Source organism: Pituophis catenifer, unplaced genomic scaffold (genome assembly GCF_029215685.1).
Source record: "Pituophis catenifer annectens isolate HBS135680 unplaced genomic scaffold, rPitCat1.0.hap2 SCAF_4, whole genome shotgun sequence".
Taxonomy (NCBI): Eukaryota; Metazoa; Chordata; class Lepidosauria; order Squamata; family Colubridae; genus Pituophis; species Pituophis catenifer.
The window spans coordinates 31,469,159-31,488,005 of record NW_027256884.1 but is presented as its reverse complement, the minus strand read 5'-3'; the positions used below and the strand labels follow the sequence as shown (position 1 = coordinate 31,488,005).

Here is an 18,847-nt window from a genome sequence, read left to right as displayed (position 1 = left end):
ACAGTTATTAAATAAGTTGCACCACATTTTATGACCTTTTTGCCACAGTTGTTAAAAGAATCATTGAAATTGTTAAATGAATTATATGGTTGTGAAGTGAATGTGTCTTCTCCCATTGACTTTGCTTGTCAGAAACCAGCTGGGAAGGTTATAAATGGTGATCACATCATCCTGGGACAGTGCAACTACCAGTTGCCAAGCACCTAAATTTTGATCAGATGGCCATGAGGATGCTGCAACAGTTGTAAGATTGAAAACTGATCGTGTCACTTTTTTCAATGCTGTTGTAACCCTCAAACTGTCACTAAATGAATGGTTATAAGTTGAGGACTATCTAAATTTGGAAGTTAAAAATCTGGATGAAGTGAAACAAACTCAGATGAAATTCTATCAATACCTTTTTACCAATAAGCATTGGGACAATCAGTAAAATTAATCCCAGTAGTTACTCTTTCTAGGATTATATTCCCCCAAAGGAGTAGGTGTAGGCTCACAACCTCTTGGATATGAATATGACTTGAAGGGGTCCTTTGCTCAGCTCTATAGTGCAGCAGTTGGAACCCTATGTGGAAACAACAGCTTATACTTTGATCACCATGTGGTCGGACTGTTGAAATGCACTGTACATTGTCCAAGTTTTGGAAATGATACAGAAGGTATAATTGATCTAGAGTCTAGACTGAGGTTTTGAGGTTGCTGCACTGGTAATTTCTGGTGCCAATTCAAAATGTAGGTAATAAATGATAAAGCCCTATGCACTGTAACATCAATTTACATCAACCCACTGCCTTTCCAAAATGGATTTTGCAGTCCAATCTACAGTATATCTTAAGGTCTGATACGGATCTCATCTCCATGGGAGGTATGAGATATCTGACTCTGACAGCCGGCTTTCTCTGTAATGACCCCCATGTTCTGCAGTATGCTTCCCCCGGACATAGGTGCCACATTCCGTCTCCTTGTATTTCGTGTGATAGTTAAAATATTTTTATTTCACTATGCCATTGGATTTGATTGTGGACATCCACTTTGGTATGTGAGTTTTGATCCATTTTAAACATATGTTGTTCTGTTAATTCTCCTTTGAGAATCCAGCAATTGGGGCAGTCAACAAATATTGCAAATAAGTAAATAATAAATTAACAAGCAGACTGAGTACAGCACTCTCACTAAAAGCTAGAATATAATAAAACATGCATAACCTTCTATATTGATCTTAATCTTCAATGACAAATACTTCTCAGGACAAAAAGTTACAGAAAAAAAAAATAGAATATTTTTGTAAGATGGGGGTAGAAAATGTATGTTGGGAAATTACATTCCAATCCAGAATTATTTTGAAAGGCAGCTGAAAAAACTGCCTTAGATAAATGAATGTGGGTATTGAATTCTGATTTACTCTGTTAACAGTAAAAGAAGCCAGATTGATATTGCTTTGCTCATCCCCAGCTAGGGAACAGGACTGTAGTCTGAAAAAGAAATACTTTAAAAGGACTTTAAGAGATACAGTTCCTTGCAGAAGGCTGTCTGAAGTAATACAGGTGAAACTCGAAAAATTAGAATATCGTGCAAAAGTTCATTTATTTCAGTAATGCAGTTTAAAAGATGAAACTAATATATGAGATAGACTCATTACATGCAAAGCGAGATAGTTCAAGCCTTGATTTGTCATAATTTTGATGATGATGGCTTACAGCCATCATCATCAAAATAAATGGCTTACATATACGCCATTTATAATGTAAACTGCACATTTGAAAGCTCAGGACTATGTTTCAAGAAAACATGCAGCTATAATTTTGTACAGCCAAGGGAGCCTTGTATTTGAATTGTGGGAAATTGCTTTTCATAGTAACATTTCCAGGAGCAGATTGTGATAAAGCAAGAAACTGTACTAATCCAGGAAAAGTCAACATTCCCCTGAGAATTGTATAGGACCAAGGTGTAGATTCTATAGAAGAATAGCTAAATTTGCTAGTATATACACCTATCAGCAGGGGAGGAATGCTTGCAGAACATCCACAAAATGGCACGGACACAGTAAGGTTGCTTCTAAAATAGAAACAACTCTTCATAATCACCACTTTCAAGACTAGCGAGGAAAGGGCTTATTCTTAATCTCTCTCCCCCCCCCGCCCCGGTAGGATTTCTTTCATTGTTTGAAAACCTGTATTTATAATTTTCAGTAAAATAGTGAATCCTCCTCCTAAGGATATCATTTGATGATGTCATTAATTAGTTTTCTCTTAATCTTGCCTCCTTCTAGTCGTTGTATGTTTCTGAAAGAACTGAGTGGGTAAGGTAGACACCCTTCTCAGGAGTTGTGTTAAAGGTTAACATCCTAAGCTTTGTGTGTGCTTGGATCATTTAAAAAATGTGGTTGTAATAAATTGCTTATGTTAAAGTATGAAGTGCCTAATTCATGACTCAAATTATAATTTTAGAAATGGAGCCAATGTACTAGCAGCTGGATTTTGCTAGGTATAAAATAAGCTTGAATTTGTTCCAATTAATTGCAAAAGATTATGGCATGGGTCCAGATTACTTGAGGGAATGTCTCATCCCAATGGGATTGGCCCACCCCACCTCTGCCAGCAGAGGAGTCATGCTGAGGGCCCCATTGAACAGGGTATTCCAGCTACCTTCTCTGCTGTAGCTTCTGCCCTTTGGAACATCTTGTCCCCTGGAGTGAGGGTGGCTCCAGCCCTCCTGACCTTCCACAAGAGCCTGAAGACCTGGCTCTGCCAGTTGATTTGGGGTTCTAGTGGGAGAGTTTTACAATAGAGGTGATTGACAGATTAATTGACCTCTCTCCCTGCTCATCCTATTCCCTCTCATTTTTTACTTAGATTTGATAATTTGTATTTTTATAGTATTTTATTAATATTATATATGTGGTTTATATAGTTTTATTCTTTTAACATTGTAAGCTACCCAGTTACCCTATAATAAGATGGGCGGCCAATAAGTTGAATGAATGAGTTGAATGAATGAATGAATGAATGACTAAGCAAGTATTAAAAATATCTGAAATAAATCATTTAATAAATCATGTCATTCTTACATTAACCCAGTCAATTAAAAAAAAAAACATTTTGCAGGGAAGTTAGTTGTTCAATGCTGGATGTAAATAACTTTATAGAGTGCTTTATCTGCTTAGTAACTTTCAGGAGAAACTGTTTTGGACTTATTATTTTGTTGCCTTCTCTTGCTGACTTTATGGTTCAAAAGTATAATAGAACTGCTTTATTTGTTAGACAGTATTTCCATATGATACCCTGGATTCTGTGATGTGGATAAAGCACTGGACCAGTGTCATAGAAATATAGAAAAAAAACACGCCGTTGCCTTAATTTTCTATGTTTATACTATGTCAGTAAAAAAAAATCATTCTAGTTTGCAAATGTAATTGAAGAAATGGATACACCCTGCCATTATTTTTTGTAACTGCTTCTGAAAACATTCATATTCCCAGTTAAAGAATATTTATAAAGACAGCAGATGGATTTTATGAATATTATAAATACTAAGTGTGTTGTGGACTATAGGGAAAAATACAAGCCTTAGTGTTCTTTAATTTTTAAATCTATATTGTAGATATTTGGAATTTGAAACATTCAGTAATAATCTTAATTTTTTAAAAGAATATGATGATTTACTGAGTACAGTTTTCCAGAATTAAATGTGAGATGGATGGATGAAGAAAGAAGTGGTGGGAATATTTAAGAAACACCAGAAGCTTAGTATTTTCTGAATTTAATTTATTTCGTAACAGATATATGTTCATGTATGTTGGAATTTAGCGTTTTCATAATTTATTATATGTCAAAGATTATTAAAATAGTGATAGCACCAAAGTATATTCAAACTGAAATTAGTTTCTAGATGCTAACATACTGGTTTGTTATGAAAGAAAAATGAACAAATATTTAAACAAATCTTTGAACTGCCTTGATCTCTTTTTGTTTTTACAGGATCTATTGAAATAACTGAGGCATATCTTGTGAGAGACATTTTATATGTTTTCCAGGGAATAGATGGCAAAATCATTAAGATGTTTAATTCGGAAAACTGTTACAAAGTAGATACAAAGGTACTGTGTTAACTTATTAGACATAGTGTAGATGGGGGAGATCAAACTTGAATATGCCTGTGTGCATAGATTGCAATGCATTATTCATTTTACCATTTTTTTAAAAAAGCATTCTCTGTCAAATTCTTACATTGTTGATATCCAAGCTCTGGTTAATAATAAAACAAAAAGACCATAAAACAATAGTTAAATATCAGACATGCATTAAATATACAGATATTTTTAAAAGAGCAACAAAATTCAATCTCAGAAGTAATATTACCTGACCTTGGAATAAAAATCTGGCATCCAAATATAGAGGCAAAGATAGAAATGGCCTTTTTTTAGTTGCTGTCCGCCAAATTTCCACAGTTGGCTGACCTTGTGGAAAAGTTTCCAGTAATCAATCTTAATTACATATAGGTTTATACAGGAGCAAGTTCTTCAAGTAATCTGCCCAATTGCAAGTCATTGTAAATACACTAAATGTGAATTGCTATAAACATCATAATACGATGGGATAGATTAAAACAAAAAAACTCAGTATGTAGATTGAGTAGTCCATATTGTGCTTGATGACACAGGTTTTTTAGCTTGTTTACTTAGCATTTGTACCTTAATCCTTTAGGTAAATCTTTGTAAGTCTCTCAGAGACACCACAAGCCGGCTCGCTGAGTTAGGATGGCTGCATAATAAAATAAGAAAATATACCGACCAGAGAAGCATGGACCGTGCATTTGGACTGGTGGGTCAGGTATGTGAATAAAATGAGAATTCTTTAATGATTTCTGCTGGGAGACAACAAACCCTGCCACTGGTTACTTACTTATAAAAACTGTCAACTAGAAAAATCCAGGGGAGCAGGAGGAGTCAAGAATGGTTTGTTTGGATACATAATCCCTCCATGAATATCTCCCTGATATTCTCAGGGAGGAAACCAAAGATACTGAATTGGCACATCCCTTCAGCACATGGGTAGTGGTGAAGTATCTGTGGATTGAGCTATGGCATTTCCGATATTTAGTTTAGTAATCAAGACCACCTAGTAGAAGGAAAGTTGTCAAAATATTAATTCCTTCTGTGTCCCGCCTGCAAGAGAAGAAAGCACCCTATTATATTTGGGAGACTCTTCAGGCAGCTGGCTCTTACTGCAGGACCAACAGCTGAATACAGAACTCCAGTTTGGTTGAAAAGGCCCTGCTTCAAAGAAGAATGATGCAGATCAATTTTCCCCAAAACCTAGTGGTTTCTGGGTGGCCGACTAAGTGGTAATGGTGGAAACCATAGTCTAATATGTCTGATTACAGCAGATCACAGAAGCTACTTAAAAATATTTATTTTATCAGTTGGCAATTTGAATTCTTTAGGTAGAAATGACACGGCACATTAAACATGTCTACTCTTTATCTTTACAGTTTCCCTCCCACTGGTTAGATTTGTGAAGTTATTCTTTTTCTAACTTGAATACTTTATCAATAATCAGTTTTAATAGCATTAGTAGTGTTATTACTATCTTTTGGCAAATACTTGCTTCTGTCTCTATATTATCATTTCTCTTAAAATCTGACATATTGGTTTAACTCAGACTTTCCCCTTTAAAGGAGTGGTTTCATCCCAAAATTCTCAGCAAAAACCAGAATGGGGAAGGCTGATTTAGACCATAAAGCAGTAAATTGCTCCTTTCTTTCTTTCTTTCTTTTTTGAAAAACCTTTATTAACACTTAAAATCCAAAAATACAAGTTAAAATACCTCTATAATAAAAATACATCTGTAATAATTATACAATTCAACGTCTTTCTGACAGTACTTAATTCTTAACTTTCTTCATCTCATGTTCCTACTTAATCGACATATTTAATCACATTTTATATCTTATTTTGTTCTATACATTCCTTATTTTTAATTTCTATCCATTGATACCAATTATCCCAAGTTAAGTAATATTCCGAGTCTTCCTTATTGTTTAATTCTAAAGTAAGTTTGTCCATTTCTGCACATTTGAAACTTTTCCAAATTATTGCACAGTCTGTTGGAATAGTGGACATTTTCCAAGCTTGCGCAAGTACGATTCTAGCTGCTGCAGTTATATGAATAATTAAATATTTTATCCTTTTAGGATAATTTTCTTTAATAATCCCCAGAAGAAACAGTTCAGGTTTAAATTCTATTTTATAGTGTGTAATTTCTTTTAGCCATTTTTGTATTTTAATCCAGAATTTTGTAACTTCTGGGCAAAGCCACCATACATAGAAGAAGATGCCTTGTGCTTGATTGCATTTCCAGCATGTAAATTGCTCCTTTCTTGTTATCATAATTTTCTGCTTTTTGTAAGTGAAGGTACACCATAAAAGGACAGTACAGTTTAATCCTCATTGACTGTCCACTCATTCACCAGCTATTTGAAGTTACAGTTGTTTCAAATTTGGGCACTAAACAAGAGAGAATTAGAAGGGATTCTTGTTGCAACTGTCATAACATCCCCATGGTCATGTGATCACAATTTGAATGCTTGGCAATTGGCTTACAATTACAATAGTTGCAATGTCCCACGGTCTTCACTTACAGTGTCTGTCCTCCCCCCAAAAAAGAAAAACAAATCAGTGAGCTATTGTTTATGTTCAAATCTCACGGTCTCATTGATTTGCCAAGGGCCTTTTCTACATAACTATGGATAGTACCCTTCTTTTACCCAATTAAATCTTAACTGTAATTTAATCTTATGGATCATTTGTACATGTTTTGGGCAGAATGGAATAGAAAAAGCAGATATTGGTTTGCATTTTACTTAGATATGTAGAAAAATGAAATTCAAGTGATTTCCTAAGGCAGCTTTCCTTTCCTTTGCTTCTATGGTAACGTGTGAAGTTGGACGTGCTGCTAGATCTTTCTGCCTTTCCTCATCTCTGCTGCAATACAGCAGAGATGAGGAAAGGAGAAATGTCAAGGAGAATGATTTGTGCACTTTGTTTCCACTTTGTTGTAGCGCATGGTCTACCATTTCTCTATCTCTCCATCTTCCAATCTTCTAAAGACTACAACTTGACATTTAAATCAAATATTTAAATTACAGTATTTTTTTTCCTGTTATCTGGCTGTAAAAAAATTACAAGGTGAAAATTTAATGAGTTTAAATTTTTTCTTTCAGTTCATTACTGCAAACTCCTTATTAACCTGATTTTAATATTTGGTAAATTGATTTTTTTAATCAATTTGCTGTTTTATCTTCTCCTTTTCTTTTATGCAGATTACTTGCTATTTATGCTTTATTTATTCTCAATAAAGGCTGTGGGTACCTTCTAGGGACAGACATTCTCTTAACTTTTTAAAAGGTTCACTTCAGTATTCATAATCCCCAAATGAATTCAGTGGATCATTACACTGTTTTATGAAGAACATCGCGTATAAGTATTGTGTTATTCAGTTAGTACATTACAGGTTGTACCCCATTCAATAGCTTTGAGGTAGTTTGTTTATTTTTTAAAATATTTGTGGCTGCTGAAATCAAAAGCTACTCTTGGTGGCTCACATAAAAATGAACTTTTTTAAAAAAAACAGTCTTCCTTTCTCTCTACATTGCCAGAGATCTACTTCAATCTATATTCTCCGATCCAGACTCTGTCATCCTCTAGGCACTGGGAAAGGGGGTCAACAGCATCTCCCCAATAGCAAAAATGACATTGTACAATATAATATCATTGTTATAACCCAAACCATTGAAAGTTCCGATTCAACAGCATCATATGGGCCCTCACATCACAATATCACAACACAGTTGCTTTGTCTTAGTCAAGTTTTCTATCACTATCAGAGTCACTCCTAACACAACGGTCATGATGCTGATTCTGAAGAACTTGATAACTGACATGGCAACATTTCACCTTTGCCTCATTCATTATTAAATCATAGATGACAACTGATTTATTGCAAATAGATCTGGATTCGCCATCAGCACTTTTAAGGTCAATGGCACCAGCAATCTAGCTCCCTGTTCCTTAGGATGAGGTTGGTAAGCCAGAAGCTCAGTCCCAAATTGAAGGTCACTTTTCCATTAGAGTGGCCTACCTAACACTCCCAACATATGTTGCACAAACTCAACCCAACCAATGAAATTACTAACCCCAACCTCTTGAGGACAGTTAATTCCTTCCATCCCAACTGAAAAGATCACCTAGTTTGGTTATTGTACTCCTTCTGTCCAGTTTGCATTGAAAGTCATTTAGAATTGAACGGTGCCATTTCCTTCGACATACAGGTGTGAAATCTGACAACAAGAGATCAAGGTACTTTACTTCCTCCAACGTATTTTGAATCAACAGAATATAATCCTTCAGACCACTCTGTAATGTAATTGAAGTATAACAATTGTTTTGATTCCTTTTGTCTTTTAGAGTTTTTGTGCTGCCTTAAACCAAGAACTTAAAGAATACTACAGATTATTGTCTGTTTTACACTCACAGGTAAATAAAGCCCACACAATTTGACAGTTGTGCATCTGTGCTTCAGGAATGGGTTGTTACATGCCAAGAAGAATTGAGACTTCAGTTCCCAGAAACTCTTGCTAGTTTGGTTAATGATCAGCATGCTGAGAGTTGTAATGTAATAATCTCTGGAGAGCTATAGTCTCTATTATAGATTTATAAATAGTTGTTAAACTGTGCTGCCTAAGAATGACAAGAAAACAAAATATTATAATTCTGCTAATTTCCCACTATCCATTTTCTGTTGTATCACATTTTGGTCACTTTGTTGTGCATGGTCAGAATATTATTTCTGAGCTGCTAAACTAATAATTCCACTTTATAAACTTTCTTGTATTTATATAACATGAAATGTGTATAGAATTAAATTAAAAATGTTGCTATTATTACAGAAACATTGTTGGCAACTATTTTATAGCAAATTATTCTAATATTTGAGGTTTAAAATTTTATTTCTTATTATATACAATTTCCCATGTATGTGCTTTCTGATTTATTTAATAAGCACAGGTTTTCTTTTATATATTTTCATAAATGCCAGTTCTGATGATTTTCTAATGTGTTATTCTAAGCATGTTTTTACACACACACACACACACACACACACACACACATTTTCCACACAAACCTCCAGTCAGACAGTGAACAATCAAGAATATATAATTGCATGGGTCAAATTGAGATTAAAACTCAGATTAAAATAAACAAGAGTTGTTTGTTTTGAGGATGGTTTGTTGTTGATTGAAGAGGGTTTGAGGAAGTAATTTTATCTTCCTAATGGATTAAGTCCCATTTAAATTCAGTGCAATGTATTTCAGAATTGGTATGCATAGAATAAAACTTCTTTTTAATCTCTTGATTGTTTTTTTTCCCAGTTGCAGGTAGAAGATGATCAAGGTGTCAATTTGGGAATTGAAAACAGTTTAACCCTTCGCCGTCTGCTAGTCTGGACGTATGATCCTAAAATAAGATTGAAAACTCTTGCAGCTCTAGTTGATCACTGTCATGGTAATACAATACTTCCAATTGCACATAAAATAAAAATGAATGTTAAAATAATACTGATACCCCGCAAGCTTCCAATTAGATGATTTGTCAGGACTACACTATTACATATGTACACATCACACTATTGCTTTTGGGGTAAGCAACATTGTGTGGAAGCCAGAAAGGGAGTAAGGAATAGTAATCAAAATGAAGGGTGTGAAATCAATAAAGGGAAATAGAGCTATATTTTATGCTATCATCATTCACTATACTTTCTCTTTTCTTCAGTGATCATTCCTTCCCAAGAATCTACTCTTGACATTTCCCAAAAGCAGTCTGATCCAGACAGTCACATACTGAACTTCTTATGTCCCTTGTATAGAAACAAACACAGAAAACTGAGGGCAGAAAAAGACCTAGCGGTCCATCAAGTTTTCCCTTTGAACTTTTTAAATTTTTTAAATTTTTAAATTTTTGTTGGATGATAGACATGTTTTTATCCAAAGCATGTTTAAACTCAGTTACAGATGATTGACCCAGTGCCTCACAGGAAGCTGGTTCCAAGCTTCCACTACACTTTCTGTGAAGTAATACTTTCTAACATTACTTATGAACTTTCATCCTGTCAGTTTGAAGTTACGCCCCCGTTTTCTTGATTTTTGCTCAATATTCAAAATACTGCTTCTAGAACCTTATTCACACTCTTAATGTATTTAACGGTTTCAATAATGTCCCCCTTTCCCTTCTGTCCTCCAGGTTGTGTCTTTCACTAATTCTCTTAGTCCTTCATCTTAAAAAAATGAATCACTCAAGCTGATCCTTTTTCTTTGAGCCCATAGTCATAATTACAAGGAGACTAAACTTCTTAAATACCAGTGGGTTTGTATGTGGATGTTCTGTAGGTTTGACTTGCTTAGGTAACAGTCACTTGTATAGGTACCTGTCTGACAACCATTATACCTTGTCTCTTTTACTGTTCCCAATGAAACAATAACTGGCCACATGAAAAGCCTTCTGCTAAAGACTCCATTTCTAGAAACGAGAAATACCTGGTATTGATGACTTGTCCCCGCTAGGTTGAGAAACCAAGAAAGGCTAAAATTATTTTTATTGAGATTGGCAAAAATAGCAAAATCTTGCAAATCTGATTGTGTTGCGTCTCCTCCCTTTCTTATACTCCATTGAACCAGGGAGGCCTCTGCCTGAACCACTTCCAAATAGCAATAGCATTTAGACTTATACACCACTTTACAGTGCTTTACACCGCTCTCTAAGCAGTTTACAGAGTCAACATATTGCCCCCAACAATTTAGGTCCTCATTTTACCCACCTCAGAAGGCTGGAAGGCTGACTCAACCTTGAGCCTGGTGAGATTTGAACTGCCAAATTGCAGGCAGCTGGCAGTCAGCAGAAGGAGCCTGTAGTACTACACTCTAATCACTGTGCCACCGTAGTGCGTGTTACCCTGTTTCAGCCCCTTTTGCCTTAGTAAAGCTTCTTCATATTTCTGTCAAGACATCTTTCTTACTTGTTCGGTCATTGAGTTGCAGAGATACCTTGATAGCCTCCATAATTCACCTTACCCTGGATTGCAGGAGACTGCAGAAGGTGACAGGCAGAATTCTGAAAATGCAGCTGTCCCAGCATCTTCAGTTGAAGTGGAATGTTCTGCTATGAAAATTGATGGTGGGTGGGTGTGCTCATGCCTGCCACTCTCAATATGAGAGGGGTCAGAGTGGGATATTCTTTCTTTTCCTGCTGCTCTGGATATTCTTGATCTTTCCATGTACATGGAATGAAAGGGTGTGGCTGATGGAGAGAATAACTGTGTGGAAAGTACATCGGGAATGAATTTCCCAGCAACAATTATTTCAATAGTTGTGTGAGTTACATAGAGCAGGCCATTAGGTTTTGTGAAAATGTGGGGGGAAAGCAGGCTGGATTTATAATGCAGAAAATTTAAGAAGGAAATTTGCCCTCATCTTTACAGAGGGCAATCAATTGGTTAAATGGCTTAAGGAAAGATTCTTATCTGGTTGTGCTGCATTGGGTGCCTTCTGCCAAGTTCCAATCAGCTAAATAAGAGAAGCTAATAGGACCAGGAGGTAAAGGTAGAGAAACAGTGGCTTCATCCTCTAGCCTATGATGTCGGTTCAGAATTTCATTCCTAGCTATTTGCTTAGGAATGCCTCAGTACAGAAGTATTGAAGATATCCCAGATTATAATGTTCTAGTAGATTCTCCATCAATCAGACCTTATATACTGTATTTTTCCAGGAAGAAAAGGAGGTGAACTTGCATCAGCTGTTCATGCCTACAGTAAAACAGGCGATCCCTACATGAAATCCCTGGTGCAACATATTCTTGGCCTTGTATCACATCCCATCCTGAATTTTCTTTATCGTTGGATTTATGATGGAGAATTGGAGGACACATACCATGAAGTGAGTTATATAAACTAAGTTATTTTTCAATAACTTAATAATAAACTTAATATTCATTTTAAACTTATTACTAAATTATTATGTTATCAAAATTTAAAAATGAGCTTAATATATAATTTAATTAATAACTTAATTTTTAAATAACTCAATATGGCATTGCATTACATCTTTCAACGGTTTGAATCTCCAGGGACCTATCCATGGGGCTGTTTTGTAGATTTCAGCTTGGCATTCAGTACCATCATTCCAGAAATTTGTCACTCTAAGCTGATTCAATTAGCTGTGGCTGTCCATACTTGTAGATGGATTATTAACTTTTTGCTGGATAGGAAGCAACAGGTGAAGCTAGGGAACATCACATCTAATAACCTGGCAATTAGCACAGGCGTCTCACAGGGCTGTGTGCTCTCTGCATTGCTCTTCTCTTTCTATACTCATGACTGCATCTCTAGGGATCCCTCTATTAAAGTACTGAAGTTTGCAGTTGATACAGTCATTGGTCTCATTTGAGACAGTGAGGGGTCTGCATATAGATGGGGGATTGAACAAATGGCTGTGTGAGGTGGTGGAATTCAAATTTTTTTACTACTGTTCTGTGGGCTTGGTGGGCATGGTAGGGGAAGGATACTGCAAAATCTCTATTCCCACCCCACTCCAGGGGAAGGATACTGCAAAATCTCCATTCCCACCGCATTCGAGGGGAAAGGATACTGCAAAATCCCCATTCCCTCCCCACTCCTGGTGGAAGGATATTGCAAAATCTCCATTTCCACCCCACTCTGGGGCCAGCCAGAGGTAGTATTTACCGGTTCTCCAAACTACTCAAAATTTGTTGTGGCCCGCCAGTGGCCTACGCGGATTGTTGTTGATCCCGACGACGACGAGGCTGGTGTGGTGCTGCACCAGCAGCCTGTGTAGCCGGCGCTCAAGTCAGACAGCGAGGAGGCTGAAGAAGATGTGGTGCCATAGGCAGGGATTCAGCCAGGGCCTTGAGAACCTCCAGAGGCTCGTTTAAGTTCAGAGGATGAAGAGGAGGAGCCTCTTCTCAATGCACGGGCACGCAGAACTGCCAAAAGGCAGGAGTGGTTCCTCAGGAGGAGGTCTCCTCGAGAATAAGGCTTGGGGCTAATTGGCCACTCTTAGCCTATTTAAGAAAGTACACAGCTGGTAACAAGCTGCAGGAAACAACTTTAGTTCGTTAATCGGGATGTCTCTGCAAACCTTGTTTCTGGGGTTTCTGCCAACTCCAGTAAGACTCTGAATATCTTATCTGTGGAATTCTGGCAGGTTGTTAAGAACGCTTTATTAACAGCTGGCATTTGCTAAAACTGTGTTATTTGAGTAAACTAAGTTTTGTTCAGAGTTTGTTTCTGCTGTGTTCTTTGGGATCCGTAGCTGGGGCAGAACAAAATTTCCATTACAGGTTCTCCAGAACCTGTCAGAACCTGCTGAATAGCACCCCTGGCTGTGTGGTGCAGCTGGAACAATCAGGAGCTGAACATGCTTAAAATTGTAGAGATAAGAGTAAAATTTAGGAGGAGCCCTTCTATTCTATCATCTCTTACTATATTGCACAGCACAATATCAGCAGTAGAATCCTTCAAGTTTTGGAGTTCTATAATCTCCCAGGATTTGAAATGGACATCTAACATTAGAACCATCATTAAAAAAGCACACAACAAAGAATGTTCTTCCTGCGTCAACTTGGGAAGTTCAGACTGCCCCAGGAGCTGTTGATACAGTTCTACAGAGGAATTACTGAGTCTGTCATTTGTATTTCTATAACTGTCTGGTTTGGTACAGCAACCAAACAGGACAAGTACAGACTTCAATGGATAGTTAGTTAGAAAAAAACAAACAACCAGCCTGCCTCCCATAGAAGACCTGCATATTGCACAAGTCAGAAGGAGGGCTGAGAAAATAACTAGACTTCTCACATCCTGGACATAAATTGCTTCAACTTCTTCGCTCCAGATGCTGCTATAGGGCATTGCATGCCAAAACAACTAGACACAGGGACAATTTTTTCCCTCATGACATCACTCTGCTGAACACCTAATTCTCAAAATCTTTTCTTATGTCTAAATATATTTATCCATGTTGTATGGCTATAGTATTATTATTATCCTTCTTATTTTCTTTATTATCCCTTCTTACTGGTATTATTATTATGATTATTACTACTCTGTTGTTTTGCATGTACACAGAGAGCTTCTGCACTGGAGACAAATTCCTTGTGTTTCTAATCATACTTGGCCAGATAAAGCTGTTCTGTTCTGTTCTGTTCTGTTCTGGAGGTCCAGTGTCTATAACCCATAAACCAACCAATAAATTATTTTTAAATTAGTCCTCCATGGTTTGGCTGTAAAAAAAAACTTATGCACATCTTTGTATTAGGATAAAATGACCAGGATCCAAGGAATCATGTCCCATATTTATCAGAGATCTAGCATGGATATGCAATAGTTGATTTATTTATTTATTTATTTATTTTTAAAAATCTAATATTTCTTAATGTTTGTTGAAATAGATTATAAATTATAAACTTAATAACTTCACAAATTTTCAAAAGCAGCCATGTTGGCTAAGAAATTCTCTCAGTTAAAGTCAAAATGTATGAAGGATGTCCATTAACATAAAAATAACATTTAATTTTAATTTGGTTATGTACTAGGATAAATGCACAACGTCCATTATAAATTTGAACTTTAATTAGTAAAATAAACTTCCATCTGATATAGAAATCTTATGGGTGAAAACCCCAAGAACATTCTACTATAGCAAATATGAATATCCTGGTGAATATGACCCTTACAAAAAGCTTGTCATATAGTGTTTTGGGGAAGAAAAGAGGGGCCTCATTATATTGGGGCAAATGAAAATGTGGATTTTCCTCTAGGACATTGATTGCTTTTGTAAACAGGCTCTTAATTTCCTCAGCAGAAAATCACCCCTGTTATCTGTTAGTTGGAAGGCCTTGGCATTTGTTCATCAGTTAGATTGTACTATGATTTCTCATTTCTCCTCAATTCTTTTTGTACTAGATATAATAACAAAACTCAAAGAACCTTGAATGGGTAAACTGAATCAATAAAATAATTATATTGCAATTATGTTCTGACCTTGGTTTTCTTCAGCCTTTCTAAGATCTTTTTTTTTTCATAGGATTATTATAAAATGCTCTTCTTGCTTTTTGTATTTTTTAAATATAAAAATAGTATTTTCTAAATACATTAATTGCATGTTACTTTGCCCTGGTTATAAAATGAGCGTTTTCATGGTTCTGAAAGATGATTTAATTGTCTGATGATTTAAAATTATATTTTTCTCATTAATACTTCAATTATGGTTTCATGCCTGTTGTTGAGCAGAATAGCTATAGTAAATGGACCTTTAAAACATATACTTTCCTATATGAGTAAGTGTATATGTTGTGTACACATATTTATGAGTTACTAGTATGTTCCAGTGCAAATGTGTATATGGAGAGTGGGTAGATTATTATGCTTTGGGATCTGTTCCCCCTTGCCCTTTTTCACATATCCATATTTGTTCCTTTTTTGCTTGTACTTCTTTGTATAGCACATATTGAGTATGTGATTTAGATTGATGCCTGTGATCTTGTCTACTCATAAATAAATTTTAAAAATTGAAAATGGGATGTCTTTACAAATTCTTATTGTTTCTTCTTACATAAAAACAGAGTAATCTACTTTCAGACAAGGTCTGGTTTATGGGATTAGGATGTATAGTATAAACAGCCAAAACATCTAATTCAGAAATTGCATTCCATTTATAGTGAAGATAATGATCAAAGACATCCAACTAAAGTGTTTGCATTAGAATGGATATAATGAGATTTAGTGCCTTGTTTATAGAAGTTCCAATATTGTTTAAATGTGCCTACTTCCATTGTTGTGTAAACAATCTTATCTTTTTCTTTCATTTAATCGGGAACAAAATGGATTTAAAACAGCCTTATAAATAACATGTACCAATGCTAATACTTTCACAATGCTAATATTACAAAGTATATGCATGTATACATTTATGTGTATTTATTTTGAGGAGCTAACAAATGCAGATCCTCCCCTCATTTTGTGTTAATATATTAGTAGGAACAATGTAAGGTTAGGATCCCTGATTACCACAGTAAAGAAAAGGAGGGAATAAGCAAAGGAAGAATATTATATAATTGAGATATAAGATGTATATGCAGGCAGATAAAAGGGGAAAGGAGGCATTTAGTAAGCCAAGTGACCAAATCAGGGTTGAAATAAATCACTTTGCTTAAACCAGATGTGGTGATAAACAGCACTGATAGGTACCAATTTACATTTGTCTTAATGCCTGAATTTTGTGTGCTTTTCTTTTGATGTGGTATCCAGCCATAATTGTGGAAAACCAGCAGAGATGTGCAAATTTCAAAATTTTTAGAATGTCACCCTTTGAGTTATTTGTAAAAACAATAAAGGCAGGATATAAATAAATAAAGCAAAAAAATTAAATATTTATTCATCAATTTCTAACTTCACAATTGCTGAAATTGGCAGCTAAATTAATAAAATGAACATGCCAAAGTAATAAAACAAAAATATCTTACAAATAAATGTCTGAAAGCAATATATTGTGTTAGACCCCAAAAAGCCCTCTGGAAAAGCTCTGTTTTTATCTTTTTTCAGAAAGCAAATAATGTTCAAACAGATAGAACTCCTACAGTAGGCTATTCCAGAGGCCCAGTCTCCTCAAAGGGGAAATGTCCTAAGATATTGCAGAGGTTATTTGACTGAATTTAGCTAAAAAAAGAAAGAACAATGTTCATTCTATGAGAAGGAAGAGGTCAAGGTCTTGGTACTGTATCTGTCAAAACTAAAATGATACATTTCAAAACTAAGTTCTAATGCATAAAGGTATATTGCTTATGATTACAGGAATATTAATATTAATAATAGCAAACTGTATTTGAAGCCTTCCTGAATATTACATGTTCTCCCAAAATTGTTATATATTTCTTTGATATTCATGATTAATATATTTAATTCACTTTGTTTTACATTGGTTTATTGAATTTTTCTAGCATGAGATCTCTCAGCTAGAAGAGCTGAGGGCTGTGGGCTGTGGGATAGACACTTTTTGCATCTATATACATTAATCTCAAAGTATTGCATTCACTTGGATTCTTCTGTTTTGTTTCCAGCATTGGGGAAATAGATAATGAATGAGGGGATTGTTCTTATTTTTGAATTATTTAACAGATGATCTAATGTGCATTAGGAACTTATGGCTACCAGCAAAAGAGAAGGAGGGGAACTAAAATTTTCTCACCAGTTTTCTCTAAATGTATTTCTTAAATAGATGGACATACTTTCTTTTTTGAAAAATTAAAAAATTCTCTAGGTTATACTTAATTGATTTTGTGCCCTATAAAGCTCAAAATTAACTAGATTCTGAACAAACTGGATGCTGTTATGACATGATTCTTTTCCTAATGTTTTAGGCAAACAGAAAAGCTAAAAACTTCCAATTTTGTGCAGCATGTATTCATAACCCTTTGCTGTGAATTGATAGTCTTTTAAAAATGAATTTTTAAAAATGAGTCTATAGTAAGCTTCCATGAGAAAATTTGGTTTTGCAAAACAGCAAACAAGTTTAAAAAAATAAATAAAGCCTTTTTTTTTTTTTTTTTTTTTTTGCCAAGAGGTTATGACTAAGCAGCAAGGGTATTCTGATAAAAATATAATAATGATGCATTGAATAGAGAGCTAGATTAAATTATTTCTAAGTATCTTCCAACTCTTATCTATCTACAGTACATATAAATTATATATTAGTTTTTAATATGTGTGATTATATATGTATCAAAAATATGTGTGATTATATATGTATCATATTTAGGCTTATTATAAAACTGTTTTATCCACAGTTCTTTGTAGCTTCAGATCCTACAGTGAAAACAGATCGGTTGTGGCATGACAAATACACATTGAGAAAATCAATGATTCCTTCTTTCATTACAATGGATCACTCCAAAAAGGTATGAAAAAATAAACCTGATAGAATATTATGATCACTTTAAAATTGACTGTTACATACATGTATACAGATATACACACACATAATGTGGAAGCAGACCTTATAAAAGTTGATATTCTATACAGCAGTGGTTCTTAAACTGGGAATAATTTGGCATATCCTGTGTTTAAGAGGCAATTTATAGTTGCTTTTTTTTGTGAGAGTCCAGTTTGGAATTGCTACCACCAAGCCACTTGTGTGAAATGTTGGGGAGTAATGACATTATTTGGGACTTGGAAATGGGGCAGTTGGGTCAAAGAACCACTGCTATAGAGCCTTTTTCTTCAGACTAGTTTCCAAAATTGGGCACATAGAACTTTTTTTTACAATAAATGGTGAAAACATTGTACTAAGCTGGGCATCCAAAGTGGTAAACCGTCATTAAACCGAGGTGAATGGCCCTCTCTATTTGCTAAGTCTGCTTAGAATATGGAATTGGAAGGAGCTATTGAAGCTGTGGTAAATTTTGGAAATTTATTGTTGTTTGCTCTTTGTATGCTTTATTTTAATAAGTAAAGCATACTCCCTGAAAAATGTTTTGAAAGGGAAAATGTTCTGCTCTTAAAAAGCTTCAAAAATACCATAATATTCTTTTCACATTTAGGTTCTCCTAATAGGAAAATCCATAAACTTCTTACATCAGGTTTGTCATGACCAAAGTCCATCATCAAAGATGATAGCTGTGCCCAGATCTGCAGAATCTCCAAAGGATGGTATGGAATTAGAATAAGTTTATAATAGGTTGTTTGTTAACTTTTGCCATATAGAAGTTTGTCTTAAGGTTAATAGAAAC

The 18,847-nt window shown here is 35.2% G+C and overlaps 1 protein-coding gene across 1 annotated transcript in view; it reads left to right on the top strand.

Annotated features, from left to right (window-relative positions):
• TUBGCP3 (tubulin gamma complex component 3) overlaps nucleotides 1-18,847 on the top strand; it is a 72,020-nt gene that overhangs the window by 30,963 nt on the left and 22,210 nt on the right. The window contains exons 7-13 of the mRNA XM_070942659.1: nucleotides 3,975-4,093; nucleotides 4,701-4,826; nucleotides 8,462-8,530; nucleotides 9,427-9,559; nucleotides 11,816-11,982; nucleotides 17,906-18,016; nucleotides 18,659-18,767. Coding sequence (XP_070798760.1) covers nucleotides 3,975-4,093; nucleotides 4,701-4,826; nucleotides 8,462-8,530; nucleotides 9,427-9,559; nucleotides 11,816-11,982; nucleotides 17,906-18,016; nucleotides 18,659-18,767 — 834 coding nt within the window. The remainder of the gene's footprint in view (nucleotides 1-3,974; nucleotides 4,094-4,700; nucleotides 4,827-8,461; nucleotides 8,531-9,426; nucleotides 9,560-11,815; nucleotides 11,983-17,905; nucleotides 18,017-18,658; nucleotides 18,768-18,847) is intronic.